The 18,996-nt window shown below is 37.9% G+C and overlaps 1 protein-coding gene across 1 annotated transcript in view; it reads left to right on the forward strand.

Moving 5' to 3' along the window:
* nsun2 (NOP2/Sun RNA methyltransferase 2) overlaps positions 1–17,763 on the forward strand; it is a 39,726-nt gene extending 21,963 nt beyond the window's left edge. Inside the window, exons 10-19 of the mRNA XM_003220034.4 lie at positions 4,031–4,104; positions 4,962–5,092; positions 6,457–6,553; positions 10,562–10,713; positions 11,294–11,386; positions 13,015–13,150; positions 13,726–13,806; positions 14,752–14,890; positions 15,947–15,986; positions 17,260–17,763. Coding sequence (XP_003220082.2) covers positions 4,031–4,104; positions 4,962–5,092; positions 6,457–6,553; positions 10,562–10,713; positions 11,294–11,386; positions 13,015–13,150; positions 13,726–13,806; positions 14,752–14,890; positions 15,947–15,986; positions 17,260–17,656 — 1,340 coding nt within the window. The 3' untranslated portion in view covers positions 17,657–17,763. The remainder of the gene's footprint in view (positions 1–4,030; positions 4,105–4,961; positions 5,093–6,456; positions 6,554–10,561; positions 10,714–11,293; positions 11,387–13,014; positions 13,151–13,725; positions 13,807–14,751; positions 14,891–15,946; positions 15,987–17,259) is intronic.
* Positions 17,764–18,996: the final 1,233 nt, after the last annotated feature.

Here is an 18,996-nt window from a genome sequence, read left to right on the forward strand (position 1 = left end):
GCAAATTAACATACTTACTATCGAACACTCAAGGTAAACCCAAAAAAACCAAACAGATTGGGAATTAGTTACAAACTATTTAAGAACAGAGAACTGTAAAGTGATAATACAAGGATACAATAGCCAAAGATAAAAGACTACACAACTGTCCCGGAATAAACACTAAAGGAGAGAAAAATAATACAACAAACAAATAGAAGAAGAAATACAAGGGTATAGTTGATACCAAATGAATACGATACATAACAACACACATCTGATGGAAGTCAATTTTAATTATATGTGATAGCTGTTAGTATTTAAGTTATGTTCTGATTTTTTGTTTTTTGCTTTCTGTTTCTGTCCTCTTTTTCTTTTTCCTTTTGTTCCCTGACGTAGGGTTTTGATTAATAGATTTCCCCTAACCTCCTATATATATATTTTTTTTTTACCCCCATGTTATCCCCCCTCACTGTGTGTAATTGTCGATGTGATTCACACTCCTTGGCAAATGACTTTCATAAACATTTATTTAAGGCAGTGTTCATTAATACATAAAATGATACAAAGAACATAAGAACTAATAATAAAGATGTCTTGTATAAGTCCATTATCGTTTCCCCTCCCTTCAAAAGTCATGTGAAACACCTTAAATTTAATTGCCTTTTCCAGTGTTCAGTAGATCCCATTGCTTCTGCAAACTGTGTTCTAAAACTGAACAAAATAAGTTTTCCCCTCAAAAATGAAATCATTATTGTAATAAATACATGTGCCTAATATGCTTTTAGACTGTTTGATAACCACAGTTGTTTGGCTTGTTAACAAGCACATGTTGTTTATTGTTGTTATTAATGATTATTAATATTAATTATTGGTGGGTTGTGGAGGTAGGGTTGAAGGCTCCCAAGGTCTCTCAAGAAGCCAACATGGCCTCTATTCCCTGAAAGATGGCCCTTTCATTCTAGGCTCAATTCTGACCATATATCCTCCTCTCCCTCTTCTTATCCCTTGCTTTTATTGGTCAGAACCAGATTTTTAAAAACCTGCTGTGTGAATACAGTCTTAAATATGAATGAGAACCTGGCACGTTTTACTTAAATTTGGCTGGGAGATGATAATGAGCGTATATTGGACCCAGCGTTCCCACATGGTTACTGTGTTAGTGAGCAGGTGAAGGAAAGTGGGCAGGAAGTAGTTGTGATCTATAAAGACCATCTTAACCTGATTAGGGGCCCTTCCACACAGCCATATAACCCAGAATATCAAGGCAGAAAATCCCACAATATCTACTTTGAACTGGGTTATCTGAGTCCACACTGCCATATATTCCACTTCAAAGCAGATAATGTGGGATTTTATTCCGCTGTGTGGAAGGGGGCTAGGTCAGCTATTAGGGAACTAAGTCATACTGAATGTGTATACCTGAGTCTGAAGACCAGTGATTGACTGGGAATTCTGTTTGTGCACTGGCCACTATATGCTCAGCATACTCAAAGGTCAAGTTCACAAAACAGTTCTCAGAGTTGGAGTCACCCAGAGTTTTGATTTTGGGTGACTTTGGTATTCCATTTGAGACCAGTCTATGGCCTATCCCAGTTGTTTTCAGAATGCATATATTCAGGAAGTCATACTATTTTTATTTGATATAAACCTACAAACAGACAAAAAGGCAAGAATATAATCCATAAGACCAAATACACAAACAAGAATAGTAGAGATACGTATGTTATTGAATATAAGCCAACCCAAATATAAGCCGAGGCTCCTAATTTTACCACAAAAATGAGAACTTATTGACTCGAGTATAAGACGAGGGTGGGAAATGCAGCAGCTACTGGTAAATTTCAAAAATAAAAATAGATACCAATAAAATACATTGAGGCATCACTAGGTTAATTGTTTTTGAATATTTACCATATTGCAAAGAAAAACAGTAAACTAGCTCTGTAAGTGGAAAAGTAGGGTCAACAAAAACAATATGGCATCAACAATAACTTTATAATATAATAATAATAATAAAACTTCATTTGTATTCCTCCCTATCCCCCCATAGGGACTCAGACCGGCTTCCAACATAGTAACAGGCAAACATTCAATGCTTATATAAACAATGGAGAGCTAGATATAAATCTATAATTTTATATACTAATTTCACATATGCATTTCCCCTGAAGTGTTTGCAAATCCTCACTCAATATGTGCATTTCCCTCCTGCAATATTTGCAAGCCCTACATATCTATGTTTATATCTATCTAGACATATCTCCCTATATATGTGTGTGCATGTGTACATTTCTACCCTGTAATATTTGCAACCCCTATATATCTATATTCATATATATTTATCTAGACATTATATAGAATTTGCAGGGGCTTGCAAACATGAGGGGAAAATTCATATATAAAAATAATGCATACATATAGGTACAGATGTACAGATACATGGAAATTTCTAGATACCTATATGTATATAGGATTTGCAAAGACCTGCAAACATATGGGGGAAATTCATATATAATATTAATGTATATAGACAGATAGAGATAGATAGAGTTTCAGGGGGCAATGCCTATATATCTGTAGTAGAGATTAACAAATATTTCAGGGGGAATGTGTTTAATGGATATATATAGTTTGCAAAGACTTCAGGAGAAACATGCATATATAGAAACATTTATAGATCTGTAGGGCTTGCAAAGGCTGGTGAACACTTCCAAGGGAACAAAAATGCCCATCTAAAGTTAATACATTTAGATACCCACACAAAAAACCAGGAAATTGGATGGGTTTGAGAGAGAACCCTATAGACAAGGAGGACATGAAATATATCTTTCCTCTCTTTTGACTGGAAAAGAAAACACTGTTAAGGGAGATAAGAATGGCTCCTGACATGAAAAAAGAGGAGAGAGAAATATATCATATATTTCAAGCAATGGTCTCCAAGCTTCCATGCTTGGCCTTGACCTCATTATAAGCCGAGGGAGGCTTTTTAAGATAAAGAAGGGCTAGAAAACCTTGGCTTATCTTCAAGTATATAGGATATATAAGAAACATACTACCACTACATTAACTACACACAAGTCCATATCTAGTCTTATGCCTTCACATTTTCTGGCTGATGTTTTCATTTTCTCAATTTTACATGCCCATGAAAAGGAGAAAAGCTATTAATACATCCCTTCCCCATAAAATGGCACCCTTCTAAGTTAAAAAAAAAAACAACCAGTAATGGTGGTTTGCCCCCATCTTTGCTGAAGAAATGTAATAAATAGGCCTCAGTCTTTTTTGAAATTGATTAGAGATTTCTATTTAATCAACATTGTGAGTTTGTCCATTTCCGCTCTCACATACCTTTGTAAACTAGCGTTCTTGCATCGAGGTAATTCTTTCCTTTGAGCATAGATGATTCTCCCTGCCGTAGTCAGATATAACATTGGTTTCCCACATTTTTTCTCAAATTGATCATCTAGCATCCCTAGCAAATAGAGTTGAGGTTTCATTTCAAATTTAACTTCAACTATTTCTTCTAGAAGCAGATGCATTTGCACCCAATATTTCTGGGCCTTTTTACAAGACCATCACATATGATAAAATGTACTATCATTTCCCTCACATTTCCAACAATCACACCCTTGATGTTGTTTTCATTTCTGAGCATTGGATCTGTGGGTAGAGATGGTTAAAGCGCAGCATTGCCATGGACAGATTTTTCCTGAATCTGTCCCTACCCTTGAAGATTAATGGATCAGTCAGGATTCCAGAAAGCCTTAGAGAATTTAATGACTGGTATCACTGACAATCCTGTTGAGGCCCTAAACATGCTCTCAGACCTGTTCCTAACTGATATCTTTAGTATACAGAAAATCTCAAAAAGCTGAAATTGGAATAACGGGTAAAGATGGTAGAAAACCCAGATGGTGGAAAAATTGTGAATGTTTCAAGATCACTATTTGATACTTGCTATGTTTCGTTGTGGCTTACCTTTCTCACCATTTTGAAGTTACTGTTTCCAGGTTGCTCAAAATTGTGTTTCTTCTTCTCCTCTCCATAGGTGCTTTAGAACTTGCCGATGTCTCTTCTGAGCTGCCAGGTCTAAAGAGAATGCCTGGGATTACAAAATGGAAGGTAATTGTGCAGAAAGGTGTATTCTAATGGAAACATACTTCATCCAAGAAGCTAAAAAAAGGAAGCACAAGTTCTTCTCTATAGACTTCATGTGCATTGGCCTTGTCCTTGTACAGACTATCCTCAAAATCTTCTGGAAAGCTCAACATTTTGGTAGTTGACTTGCCCTCCTTCCTGAAAGACAGCCTGCTTATGTCCCTTCTGTTCTCTTTCTTCTACTACTGTAGCATGTTTATGAGGAGATGAAAATTATCTATAAAAGTTGGTTCATTTGAACCATCTAGCCCAGAAAGTAGTGTAATGGTAACCCATTAGGTGGGACTCGGCAATACTCCTGTTTTTTTTGGCCGGGGCGGGGAGGGTTGCCTACTTAGTATACAAAACTGGAGGCGGAGAGGAATGCGATGCCCATGTTAAGCCTCAGCATATTGCCAGTAGGCTAAACTGGTAGATCACAAGTAGTTGTGCAAGCTTCATAATTTCAAATTTGGAGCAACATTTGATTATTCTAGCCCAGTTTATGTAGTGTAATGAGTGTTCCTAAAAACTTCAGTTGCCCTTCTACTTGAAAAGGTATATGTTGAGTTCACTCTTGCTGGCACTTCTATTCTTCCATGGTGGTGCAGTCTTGACATTTGAGATGTATCTTTTCTTGATTTGAGAAGCAGTATTTCTATCCAAATTTACAGTAAGGGCAGTCACTTCCCAAACAAGTCTGTTCTATTAAGCATTAGCATTACTTGTATCCAGACTGTTTCTTTTTCTAAAAATAATAATAAAAGAAATGGAAAAGGCAGTTGCTTTATTATGTGAACCAGCAATTGCAGTTCATAACATATGTAAATTTTTGTCCCTAGGTAATGACAAAAGATGGTCAGTGGTTTGAAGACTGGAAAGAAGTGCCTTCTAACAGACAAACCCAGATCAGGCCCACCATGTTCCCCTTAAAAGATGAAGAAAAACTTAAAGCATTAAATTTGGAACGTTGGTATGTATTCTTGATGAGGTTGAAAGTTGCATCACTTTACACATCTTTGTTTAACTTAATGAATATAGGGCTTCTCCTCTAGAACTTTTGTTTACATTCTTCATCTCAATTTCCAGTTCTGGGGAAGTACATCGTTCCCCCTTGGGCCCCTGGAAGTCTGCATCTCCTTTTTTTCACCCCCATGTCTCTCCACCCCTCTTCTCATGGGTAATTTGAGAAATGTGTTTCACCTGTTCTAGGTCTGTAAAATTCTTGGAGGTGATTAGACTTCCTGCTCAGCCTATTTCCTCTTTTGAAATACAGAGCAGAAAAAAGTCATGAATCTGGCAAAATGGCTAGTATTACCATATACGCCCCACACAGGGATAGACATATCCTGACTTGGGAGGAAGCTGTTTGCCATTTCAAGGCATGAGGATTCTTGGATGTTTAGTGAACATCTGTTCATGAGTAGATTTATCTCATTGTCAAAATAAATATTTAAAAAGCAAACTAGGCTGGAGCGAATCAATCATAAATCAGATATCAAACTGCAAAAGTAATTGAAGACAGATGACACAAAAATAAAGTGGTGCAGTCAGTCATTCCTATTTTCGATTAAAGCCACTCATTTTTAACAGTATTCAAGATAATAATTTCTATGTGGGCAGATCTTGTTGTCGATTAGTGTGGATCTTGTGTGCTTATCTATGTTTCTTATACTTCCTTTGGCACAACCATAGGATGTGTTTGGAAGTTGGCACTTTAATTTTAATTAACTGTTTGAACCTGACAAAATGTTTTATTTTAACTTTTGTTTGTTGATATAGGTCTCTGTCTGTCCTAGGTTTTTTGGAACTCGTTGAAACTAAGTAATTTACATTAACATCAGTTTTGTGGATTGACTAACTCTCTTAAACTATAGCTAATCTAAAATAACTTCCAGTTTTTGTACAGCCTTTTAATGCCAAGGGCAGCGAGAAACACCAAGAGCATACTTGCGGTGCCTCATCCTTTTAACTTTTACCCAACGTTAATGTGTAATTTCTCCTAGTATAAAACAATGTTATTTTTCTTTTGTTATAAAGATCGTACCATGGAAGTCTGTCTGGTATATAGGGATTTAATTTTTGTATTCATATGCTATGTAATATTTCTGGTGTTTACATTCTTTAATGTATTCAGCCAAAGAGAAGACTCAAAAGAACTTTTTCATTGTTGTGAATTACTTTATTTTGAATTTGATCAAAGAAATTTGCAGGAGAAAAGCAAACCGCTCAGTTTCTATTTGGTTAGAATCTTTATTTTAAAAATTGTACTGCAAACTCAGCTTAGCTACTTCAGAAAATGTGCATACTGATATAAAAACTTTGTTTTTAATCTAGCCTTCGAATTTTGCCCCACCATCAGAATACTGGCGGCTTCTTTGTAGCTGTGCTAATTAAAAAATCTCACATGCCATGGAATAAGCGCCAACCAAAGGTAATGTTTAATCTCTGTAAGTACATTTTTACAACATTAGTTTTCTAGTTGCATTGTGACTGTAGCAACATTTGTGAATCTCCTCTCATGCTGAGAGCCAGCATCCTTGTCTGGATTCTCCACAATGGAATTAACTAAAGAGCAGGCAATTCCAGATAAAAGAGCTAGTATCAAAGCAATTATATGAGGCATCCACATTTATGGGAGTTAGAGGCAGAGTGCCCTGCAAATTTGGAAAATCCACAAATATCTTCTGGACACTCTTGGGAATGACGAGGGGCCAGGAAGTGGAGATGGGGTACCACTGCTACCACAGGCCCCATGGGGTTCACTTGCTCACCCTGTGTCTTTCTTCACCCACCCCTGGTCTCTTTCTCCTACAACTCAGATGCAAGTGGAGGTATCAGACACAGGAGAGGGGAGGGAAGAAGGGATCAGCAAGGGAGGCCAGGAGTGGCATGCGTTGATTGGAGCTTCTTCCCTCCCTCCTCTGCTGGCTGTGGTCTCTCTTTCTCTGCCCACCAGGCATTGGCTTTTGTCATTGGAAGGAGCAAAAGGAAGTGCCTTTTTCTTCTCTTTGCTCCATCTAAAGACAAGCTGATGGATTTGGGGAGGGGCTGGGAGGCAGTTCTCCTTGCTGATTACAAAGAGACTAAATCGTCTCTCACACATACACAATTTGCCACACACCCTCAGAAAGACACAGTTGCATTGGACTGAGGGGAAGGCAGAGAGTTGCAGCAATTGCCCTAGCCATCCCAAATGTTGCAGACCAGTCAGTTCCAGATGTGCATCCTCCTCCCCCTATTCCTCAAGGTACTTTGGAGGCAGTCAGTGAGGGAAATTGCTGGTGCTCTGTCTTCCCCAAGCCGGATGTTGCTATGTGAAGGCTCAAAAAGTTTTGTTGGACTTGGGGAAGGCAGAGCATCGTCCTGGCCAAGCGCCTCCCAAAGCTCACAAAGCAGCCAGCGTCAGAGGTGGTTGGCAGGAGCTGTGGCAATCATTGGTGCCCCCTCCAGAAGCCCAAGCAATTGTGTGAATGGGCACATTGGCTTTGAGAGGGAGACGGCAGCTTTGCAGTGTTGGTAAACTCACAAATAATCAAATCCACTAGTGTCGAATCTTAATATGGAGAGCCAGCAGTATAAGAAAATCAAATTCTGCAACATGTCACGTTTCTCTAGTATTCTGAAGACAAAAAAGCAGACATAAAAAGCCTTGTTAATTTCCAACTTTCTAAATACTGGGCTAAATATGACACAAACTTTTATTTTGCTGGGTTCCATTTTAGAGTTTGGCTTATAACATGAGGACATTTAGTTATTATCATAATACAAATTTAATCTGACAGACTAAATTAATCTAAAACCTATCAAGTGAGATTTTTTTAAAATGCAGTTCAGGATATTTATGAGAAAATTTTGTATGATTTCCTTCCTGTCAGGTCAATTTATTTATCTTACAATTGTTAGGTAATAGCATTTCTGCTAATTTTTCTGGATATTCCAGGACATTTCTATCTATCTGTTAGGTCATGATAATTTCTATAAAGTTACTAGCTGTGCCCGGCCACGCGTTGCTGTGGCAAAGTATGGTGGTATGGGAAATAAAGTATTGAGGAATTGGTGGTAGTTAAGGTAAAGGGTAAAGGTTTTCCCCTGACATTAAGTCCAGTCATGTCTGACTCTGGGGGTTGGTGCTCATCTCCATTTCTAAACCGAAGAGCCGGCGTTGTCCGTAGACTCCTCCAAGGTCATGTGGGATGACTACATGGAGCGGCGTTACCTTCCCGCCGGAGCAGTACCTATTGATACACTCACATTTGCATGTTTTCGAACTTCTGGGTTGGCAGAAGCTGGGGCTAACAGTGGGGGCTCTCTCCGCTCCTCCAATTCAAACCTGTGGCCTTTCGGTCCAGAAGTTCAGCAGCTCAGCGCTTTAACATGTTGCACCATCAGGGGATATTATTTCCTAAAGGTTGTGAATATACAATATTTCTGATTGGTTTTTTTTGTTTGTTGGAGGCAAGTATGAATGCTGCAATTAGGAAAAATGATTAGGATGTAATGGCCTTGCAGCTTTAAAGCCTGGTTGTTTCCTCCCTGAGTGAATTTTTTGTTGGGAGGTGTTAGCTGGCCCTGATTGTTTCCTGTCTGGAATTCCCTTGTTTTCAGAGTGGTGTTGTTTGCGATATTTTATGTGCTTCTACTGTCTGTGGCCCTGAGAAAACAGGATTTGCCAGACTTTGATGATGGGAATACTTTGTTGGGAGGTGTTAGCTGGCCCTGATTGTTTCCTGTGTGGAATTCCCCTGTTTATTTACTGTCCTGGTTTTAGAGATTATATTGTTCTGCATTATTCTATTCCAGTAATTATTTCATATTAAAGAAGAATCTCACTTATCCAACATTCGCTTATACAATGTTCTGGATTATCCAACGCAGTCTGCCTTTTCATAATCAATGTTTTTGTAGTCAGTGTTTTAAATTCATTGTGATATTCTAGTGGTAAATTTGTAAATACAGTACAGTAGAGTCTCACTTATCCAACATAAACGGGCCGGCAGAACATTGGATAAGTGAATATGTTGGATAATGAGGAATTAAGGATAATCCTATTAAACATCAAATTAAGTTATGATTTTACAAATTAAGCACCAAAACATCATGTTAGACAACAAATTTGTCAGAAAACGTAGTTCAGTACACAGTAATGCTATATAGTAATTACTGTATTTATGAATTTAGCACCAAAATATCACGATATATTGAAAGCATTGACTACAAAAATGCGTTGGATAATCCAGAACGTTGGATAAGCGAGTGTTGGATAAGTGAGACTCTACTGTAAATACTACATAGCATTACTGCGCATGGAACCACTTTTTCTATCAAATTTGTTGTATAATATGATGTTTTGGTGCTTAATTTGTATAACGATTACCTAATTTGATGTTTAATTGGCTTTTCCTGAATCCCTTCTTATTATCCAACATATTCACTTATCCTGCCGGCCTGTTTACGTTGAATAAGTGAGACTCTACTGTATATTTCTAATCTTATATTATCTGCTCAGAACTGGATTATATGAGGCTCCTTCTTCACAGCTGTATAAAATGCACACTGAAGTGGATTATAGGGCAGTGTGGAGTCAAGATAATCCAGTGCAAAGCAGATAATATAAGATTATAAATGGGTTATATAGCTGTGTGGAAGGGTCTTGAGTCTACACTGCCATATAATCCAGTGCAAATCTGATAATCTGTGGAAGAAGCCTAAGTGAGGCCTAAGTTTGCCTGTCCCCTAACTGAAACCTGGCTGTCCCTTGGTTGCTAGGCAACCAAGTGGGCAGAGATTAGCCCTCTAAACTGGCAGCAATTGGATAAAACAATTATTGCTCTCCCTCTAATTAGGACTTTATTTTTCTTTTCTTTTTGTTGTATCAACCCTGAGGCGTGGGTGATGGGTTGTGTTGTCAAATTTTGAGGTTGAGGGGCCTGTACTTTTGTTGTTTTATGAGTCGCCGTGATGCCATCACTCTTTTATATATATAGATGTAGCAAGCTATCCAGGAGTACTTTCTTTAAGCATTTTTCTTTATGGCAGATGGTTGAACTTAAACTGCTCTCTCACTTCAGCTTAAATACTAACGGAAGACAAAGGGATAAGTTAAAATTATTTCTTTTCAATTCTCCTAGTAAGAACATCACATATTTTTATCATGAACAAATTTTAGTTCCTTGAATTTTGACAAGCACTTGCTTAAAAGTCTGACTCACAGTGGTGTGTGGTAGAAACACTTTATATGAGAGTGTAATATAAGTATCATATTTATGGTATTTTTTCAGAACCCTTGAAAAAAGATAGTTATGTGTGTATTTTGAGCTGTTAAACAAAAATAATTTATAAACAATTCACCAAGATTGCCAGAAGCTTTCTGTAAAAATATGTTTGAGAACTGTCCTGACAGTTAAGCACAACTTGATCCTTTTCTTTGGAATTGTTCCAGCACAAGCAGTCACAGAAGACAGGAGATGCAATGCCTGTGGCTACAGAACAGGGCTCTTCAGAAACTGTTAAGGTAACTGTGACCACAGATGGAAAAGATGAAGACCCCATGGTAACCGAGCGTACCGAAGTAAAAAAGGATGGAGTTTGTGGGTAAGAAGCCGATAAATTAAGTCTGCTATTAAAGTAGTAGAGTTATACCACTAATTGATATTAGTGCTTTTGTTGATTCTTCCAGTAGAAAAGATACATTCTACTCAATGCTCTAAGGTTGCGCTGATCTTTATAAATCCTCAGTTAGATAGTCTTTGGAATGTACTGTGGTTTCTAATAAAAGGCAACATACACTGCAGCAGGCTTGAGGTTTAATACTCGAAATATATTGATAGAAAAAAGATACTGCACCTCATATTTTATGAAAAGTGCACAGTTACGTTGCATCCTTTCTTGTTGCTAATTACTATTACTGCACACATTTTTAAATATCTTTACATTTTAAGACCAGAAGGACCCCAGCATATCCATAATAGTCTGCTAGCTGAAGAAGTCCTTTGTCAACAACCCATGTTCTATTAATGTTTAGCACAATTAAATCATGTAGACACATTTTTAATTTTATAGAAATACTTCTATATAATTAAAGACAGAATCATGATGACTGTAAATTTTGGATCTATTAATCAGACCAGTCAAACATCATGGATGCTGGATAAATAGCTCTTTTTTCTTTCAGGCCTCCACCTTCTAAAAAAATGAAACTTTTTGGTTTTAAAGAAGATCCATTTGTATTTCTTTCTGAAGAAGATGCCCTATTTCCAGCTATTGAGTAAGATAGGATATATTCTTCTTGGTTTATTTGTGGAGGTGAGGGATGGGTCCATGCTAAATTGTGGTTAGTGCCTTGGATATCATCTAGCTAGCAGTTCAACCTTGCTCAATTCAGATTCGAGTAGAGAATACAATACTTGATTCATTATACTTCATTTTGTCCAATCTCTACTTTAATATCTCCAGTGAAAGAGAACCCACCAATCCCCAAGTCAATGAATTGCAGTGCTAGGCAACTATCACTAATACACTGTTTTTCTGAATGGAGCTGAATCGTCTTCCCTGCAAGCTCTGACCATTGGTTCTAATCTTTCCTTTGGAGCAGCAGAGAGCAAGTTCTCCTTGCTCCACGTTTTCTGTAACAACCGTTTAGAACAGTGATTCTTAACCTGTGGGTCCCCAGGTGTTTTGGCCTACAACTCCCAGAAACCCCAGCCAGTTTACCAGCGGTTAGGATTTCTGGGAGTTGAAGGCCAAAACATCTGAGGACCAACGGGTTGAGAACCACTGGTTTAGTAGTTCAACCAATTTTTTTTTGGGGGGGGGGGGGGGTGAATTGAAGCTCCAAAAAGGTTTTCACCCAGACTTTACTTCTTGGTCTTGCTGGCCAGCTGTTCTGGTCAGCCCCTGGAAAGCCTCTCCAACCCAGCACCCAACACTGCGGCCTTGTTGCTTTTCATGCCACTGCCACTTTCAGCTACTGGCTTGGCGTGATCACTCTCTAGGTGCAGCCCATTTTACTTGCCATCACCTTAGTATCCAGAGGGTTTGGGGTTTTTTGGGGGGGTTTTAAGAGAAAAGAGCATCTGGAGCACTGGTGACGGCTGATAGGGAGGGAAGCCAGCAGGGAACAAGAGTGGAGGCAGTAGGGGCGAGGAGATGGGACGACTAGGACTCGGAGCAATGGGTTCAAATTACAGGAAACAAGATTCCACCTGAACATTAGGAATAACTTCCTGACCATAAGGAGAGCTGTTCAACAGTGGAACTCCCTGCTTCAGTGTGGCGGAAGCTCCTCCTTTGGAGGATTTTAAACAGAGGCTGGTTGGCCATCTGTTGTGGGTGCTTTGATTGTGATTTTCCTGCATGGCAGAAGGGGGGTTGGACTGGATGTCCATGTGGTCTCGTCCAACTAGGATTCTAAGCCATATGCATTAGGAATTTGAGGAGACGGCTCTCCATTTCTCCCTTTCTCCATTGCTTCTTTGGAGTCATACCTTTCAAAGATAACAGGCTCAGGAGATCAAGAAATGGCCTACTGGCCTACTGGCACAGCCTTTCAGTCTACCTTCCTTCACAAGAAAGGGTCAGGTTAAGTGGGGAGACAGAAAGAGAGAGTTTCCCCCATTTATGTCTACTCTGATGTTCATAGAGGAAGGAAAGGCAGGATAAAAAATGCAACCTATGAAATAAATGTATTATAACGTTCTTTCTCAAAGACACTGAAAGTGAATGGCAGTATATAAAAGGGATATTAAAGTGATGATATACCTTCAGCTTCAAAGGAAACCAAGTGACACTGAAATCAGTATTTATATACTGCCTTTAAAAAGTCAGGACTTTTAAAATAGAGTTTTCAAACAAACAGTGCAGTATAATAAAATATACATAATTGTCTGTTTTCAGGACTTTCTATGCATTGGATCCTTCATTCCCCAAAATGAACTTGTTAACTCGGACTCAAGAGGGAAAGAAGAGGCAGCTCTATATGGTTTCCAAGGAGATAAGGAATGTTCTGCTGAATAACAGTGAAAAGCTTAAGGTTTGACTTGCATTTCGATTTTGAGCAAAACAGCTTGTGTTGTATGTTATTCCTCTTGCCTGTTGAAGATATTCTGATGTTTCATTTGATCCACATAGAACACAATAAGTAATAATAATATTAATAGCAACAACTTTATTTATAACTCGCTCTCTCTCCCTGAAAGGACTCAGGGCGGCTTACAAAGACAAAAAGAAAATTGGAATAGGAATATAGATATAGATTCTTAGAAACCCAGACACATCACATTAAAATACTAGAAGTATTTCCCACAGATATTTATGGATGGTATTTTGTGAAGAAAATGGAGAACCTTGATTTATCTGAGATGCCTTGTGGCAAGTATCTCTCTCTTTGGCAGTGTTTCCCAATGCCCCTGAAGAGCAGATATTCAGAGTAAATTACTGTAAAATGTTCCTGTGGTATTTTATTAAACGTGTCAGGATATGTAGGATGTACTGTTACAGTAAAGCTAGTGCTAATGCCCACTAAGCTGCCTTTAGTCATTTTTCTGATTTTGGAAAGTGCAGATATGTTTAAAGTTCTGTTTTTTTTTTTTTTTTAAACCATTTTAGGTTATTAACACAGGAATAAAAGTATGGTGCCGGAATAGTGATGGAGAACAGTTTGGCTGTGCCTTCAGGTTAGCACAAGAGGTAATAATAATTCTGTTATTATATTTCTGCACTGCTTGTTATGCTTTGGAAAAAGAATATTTATTGTATTTATATTATTACCTAAACTTATTTATATATCTGTAAAATCAGACAAGCTTATTATGCCATGCAGGTGGGGGAAAATATAAATGGGAGGAGGGGAGCAATGTGACCATAAAATGTAAGCATGCAATCTGAGAGAGGTCAAAATAAAGCTTAGATATATACAAGGCAAGAATAGTAGCCATTTGCAGCAGTAATAATAGTTAATAGTGAATATGGCTTTGCTAATTAAAAACCTATGATGGGGAGAGGCCATGCTCTGGTTTCAAGGCTAAACAAAGAAATATGCTGACTTTCAAGGGAAGCAAAAACTTTGTTCGCAAGCAAAAGGGAAAAGAACACATCTGTTCTTTAAAGTCAATATTTAGAAACCAGTAGGGGGTGCTCCTAGGACACTGCAGCAAACCTGAAATACATTGTTCTTCAACAAATGAACGTCCAAGAGAGATTGGAGTATTACATTACTAAACTGGAATTTTTTCTTATTACATATGGAGGTAGGCTTTTCTTATGATTGTTACAGGATATACCTTTAGCATTTCATGGCCGTTGCCACCACTGTTAACTAGATGTTAACTGTATGCTAGGGGAAAATAAATGCATATCTGAAAATACGGCCATCCAAGTCCTTTGCTATAATACTTGCGTCTTTACAATGCCACATTTCACTAGTGGAATGCATATCATGTCTGGTATAATCAATTGACTGATTGGGGTTGGAGGAAGTTGCAATCGACAGTCTTGTTTATAGCTATAATGGTCAAATACTGAAAATACTAATGTTTAAAGTTTTGTTTTGTTTTTATTTTTTGGACCAGTCCATTGCCTGGATCCCTTCTGGTAAGAAATCAGTTCAAATTAAGTTTTATATTTCATTCCCAGGGAATATATACACTTTACCCTTTCATTAATGCAAGGATCATAAATGCCAGTATAGAAGATGTTAAAGTGCTGCTGACAGAAGAGAATCCATTCTTAAGTAAATTCAGTACTGAGGCATGCAGCCAATTAAAAGGGATGGGTAAGTGTTGACTTCTTGTAATCATTGTATTTCTGAAAGATTGGAAATATTGCTTAGCATGTTTGACTCAATGTTAAAGACCAAGCTGCTACTACTTTGGGGAAAGTATACTGAACATTAAGGACCGTTTTCTAGGACAGCATGACACTTAACTTTTTCTGGTATATTCAAAGAACTTGGAAGGGCATTATGATAAATCTGCTCTCTACCAAATAGGTTTTTATTTATTGGTAAGGACAAATTTTACAGTGATGGAGTAGATTTTCTTGTAAGTGATTGGAGCAAAGTCTTTTGAAAGCTTGAATTGTGGTATTTGCCCACAGGACTCACATCTGGCTGATTGATGCCCCATATGGCCATCCAAAATTATAAATATACCAATGTGTTCACGCCTACACAGAAAAGGCCTCTTTGAGTCTTTTTTTTTTTTTTGCAAATGTTGGAAAGTGCCAAGTAGCAATTCAAAGATTGTGGTTCTCATGTGTATAAGGAAAACTACTCATGCAACCTGAAGTTTCACCGTAGTTTTCACTGTTCTACTACCTGTATCCTACAAGGTAAGTTCACTTTGGAAAGTGGAAGGGAAGTTGCCTCATCAGAGGAGGCCTTAGTGTAGTGGTTCTCAACCTGTGGGTCCTCAGATGTTTTGGCCTTCAACTCCCAGAAATCCTAACATTGGTAAACTGGCTGGGATTTCTGGGAGTTGTAGGCCAAAACACCTGGGGACCCACAGGTTGAGAACCACCACCTTAGTGAATTGCAAAACCTCAGAGTAAAACCATTCTCTTTGTAGCGACTCAAATGAATATCCTTATCTCCGTGCTGCTACGAACAGGTGCAAGAACAGTGACTATTGCTTTGCTGGCACTCTATAAACAGCTGGGGGAACTGTGTGGTATCTGCAGGATTCTGGAAGCTAAAAACATGACCATGGGTTTCATGCAGGCTTCAAGCTACAGGTTGTCCACCTGTGGAATAGTGTAATATTATTTCTGTAATAAGATTTGCATTTGGCAGATCTGCCATTCTAATTCGCAATGTATTATCTTTTTGCAGCAATGGGGAGCATAGTCTTGAAGTATGAACCAGATTCAACGTAAGTGACCATACTGTTAATTGTCCACGTAGGCACACAGGCATGAACGCGTGCTGGCATAGAGACAAACACAAGCAAACTTCTGTGAAGAATTCTGTTTAGGGAAACTGTAGGGCAGATTCATGTAATAAGCTTTTATCTAAATAACATTTCTGAAGCACAAATCTGATTGGACAGGATTTGTCATCTTAAATGTTATGGATATAGAGATTAGGGCACACTATAATCAAAGCAAAGCCTTTGAAAGTTTTGTCTATTTCAGTGAAAAACATGAGCCCAAATCTTTTCTTCATGAAATAATTGGGCATTAAAAATGCTTACATTTGGCTGAATTGAGATCCTTCATTTTTTACAGTCATTTAAGCAAATTAAATATTTTAATCCCCCAGAAGCACATTTTGTTATAAAATTTCACAGAACTAAAGTTCTGAACTAAAATATTGGCCTTTTCTGATACTGCCTGCAATTCTTCATGTGACAACTGATGATACATTTTTAACAGATAAGTTTCACATGTATGCAATTTTATTCTCTTTAGATTAAACTATTTTAAAAACCATTCAAATTTTAAACTGAGTTGGACTTGGACCATCTAGGTCGGATTGGCCAGTTGGTATTTTTTTTCATCTCACTGCCTTCTGTGGTTTTTAACTTTTAATATGTTTTAGTGGATTTTAACTGTGAAAGTTTTAATAATTCTATGCTAATGCTTTTTTATGAGTTTCCTTTGGGAGAGCTAAAGCGGGGTATAAATAAATATACATAATAATAATTATAATTATAATTCATAGTACATGTACTTTACTACTAAGCTGTGCCAGTGCCCCAGTTACAGCACATTTAAGACCAATAGCAGTATTGTTGGAAACTACTAATAAAACATGGCAGCTGAATTTCATGCACAATAGGTTAAAGGTAAAGGTAAAGGTTTCCCCTGACGTTAAGTCGTGTCCGACTCTGGGGGTTGGTGCTCATCTCCATTTCTAAGCTGAAGAGCTGGCGTCCGTAGACACGTCCAAGGTCATGTCGCTGGCATGACTGCATGGAGCGCTGTTACCTTCCATTACTATTGATCTACTCACATTTGCATGTTTTCGAAATGCTAAGTTGACAGAAGCTGGAGCTTTCAGCTGGTGTTCACTCCGCTCCCTGGATTCGAACCTGCGACCTTTCGCAGCTTTAACACACTGCGCCACCGGGGGCTCATGCACAATAGTATTCAAAAATGTCTGAGTATTTTAAATCTGATTTCCAATTGTTTCCATATTTGCAGCAAGCCAGATACCCTTCAGTGTCCCATTGTGCTGTGTGGATGGCTTGGCAAGACTTCTCTCCGGGCCTTTGTGCCCAAGAATGAGAGAATGCATTACCTGAGAATGATGGGGGTCGAGGTGTTCAAAGCAAAGAGGAAAGAAGAAAACATAGAAGAGAAAACAGAAGCAGGATCCATAGATGCTTCAGACCAAATCCCAGAAGAAATGAACTTGGAATGTGGAGCCAAGGAAAATAATCTGTTACCTGTAGAGTCAGAAGATGAATTGAATGGACAGTCTGTGAAAGAACCTACAGAATTGAGTATAGCACAAAATCTGTCTTCCAGTAACAAAAAAGAGACGGCCAAAGATTCAGAAGACAAAGATAATGGAGATGTTGGTGATAAAAAAGACTAAGACGCTAATTCCTATTGACTATATATGTGTATTATTTTATATAATAATGCAACTAAGCATCTGAAAGAAAATTTTAATAAAAAATCTATACTAGTTTATTGCAAAAATGTAGTGTGAGGACATTTCAAGAGTTTCTTCCTGTGTTTAATTTTTAAAATTTTGTTCATTTTTGTGTTTTCACCACTTCAACTTAATGATGGGTTTACCTTCAGTGGTTCTAGTGCAAGAAATAGATTAGATGCCACAAATACGACTCTTGTCAGTGTCAACATTAATTAAACTATCATTTTGTGAACTTAATTTAAAATAGGCCCATGCTTTGAAAGTGAAATGAAAGTCTTGATGTTAACAATACAGTATGATCCCTAACGTATTTGGGAAATATTATTAGACACCATCGCCACACCTTGGATACTTGAAACCAAGGATAATAGTAAAAACAATGTTTTGATTACTCTTGAGCTTCCAGGATGGAGTGCTTTTGGAGTGTAGGTAAATGGAACCTTGGATATCGAGTCCTAGGATAAGGGGAGCATAATGTATATACAACTTTAGCATTGTGATGGTATCTGTTTATATTAGACTGTATCTCATGGTTCAGCATTTTAACATAGACCTGCCCCCCACCTCATTGAATTCTTCCCTTAACATTCATACATCATTTCTCAAAATAAGAGATTTTTAATCCAACATACAATCGATTTTTTTAAAAAAAACTCAAAACAGTACAACCTCATATTCATGAGAAATGTGTTCCAAGACCCTTCCTTGATACCTGAAACCATAGATCATAGTGAAACCTATATTTTCATTATACTTGGGACAGAAGCATGCCATAGAATCACACTGGAAGACCTAAATTGGTTCACAAACTTTTCTTGGGGAGGCGGGACGGATAATAACATGGGGAAGGGAAACCGTGGGTAAGGAAGTCATACTGTAAGTAACATAAAATGAGTAAATTATGAGGGATTTTCTAAATCGAAAGAGAATTCATGTTACTTGAGAATGATGCTTAGGGTTACTGTACATTTCTTGAATTTACTGGTGGGCCCCCACGAAGGTCTACCTGGAAGTCTCCGAATAGACTCAGAAGTGGAGTGGGCAGATCAAAAGACAACCTGGCAAAATGGCACTACCTAAAAGAATCCTCCACCTTGTGTGACTGTGAAGCAGAGCAGACTGTATGCTTGTCCACAGTGTTATGCCTCATGTACAGAGGAAAAATTGTTTAAGGCTACAGACAATGTGATCACTGTTGCCCGTTTTCGGTCAAAAGATATTTAGCTACTTGTCCTATTTTTATCAGTTTTATACTAATTTATACAATGCTTTTGATA

The sequence above is a fragment of the Anolis carolinensis genome, chromosome 4, assembly GCF_035594765.1.
Source record: "Anolis carolinensis isolate JA03-04 chromosome 4, rAnoCar3.1.pri, whole genome shotgun sequence".
Lineage (NCBI taxonomy): Eukaryota > Metazoa > Chordata > Lepidosauria > Squamata > Dactyloidae > Anolis > Anolis carolinensis.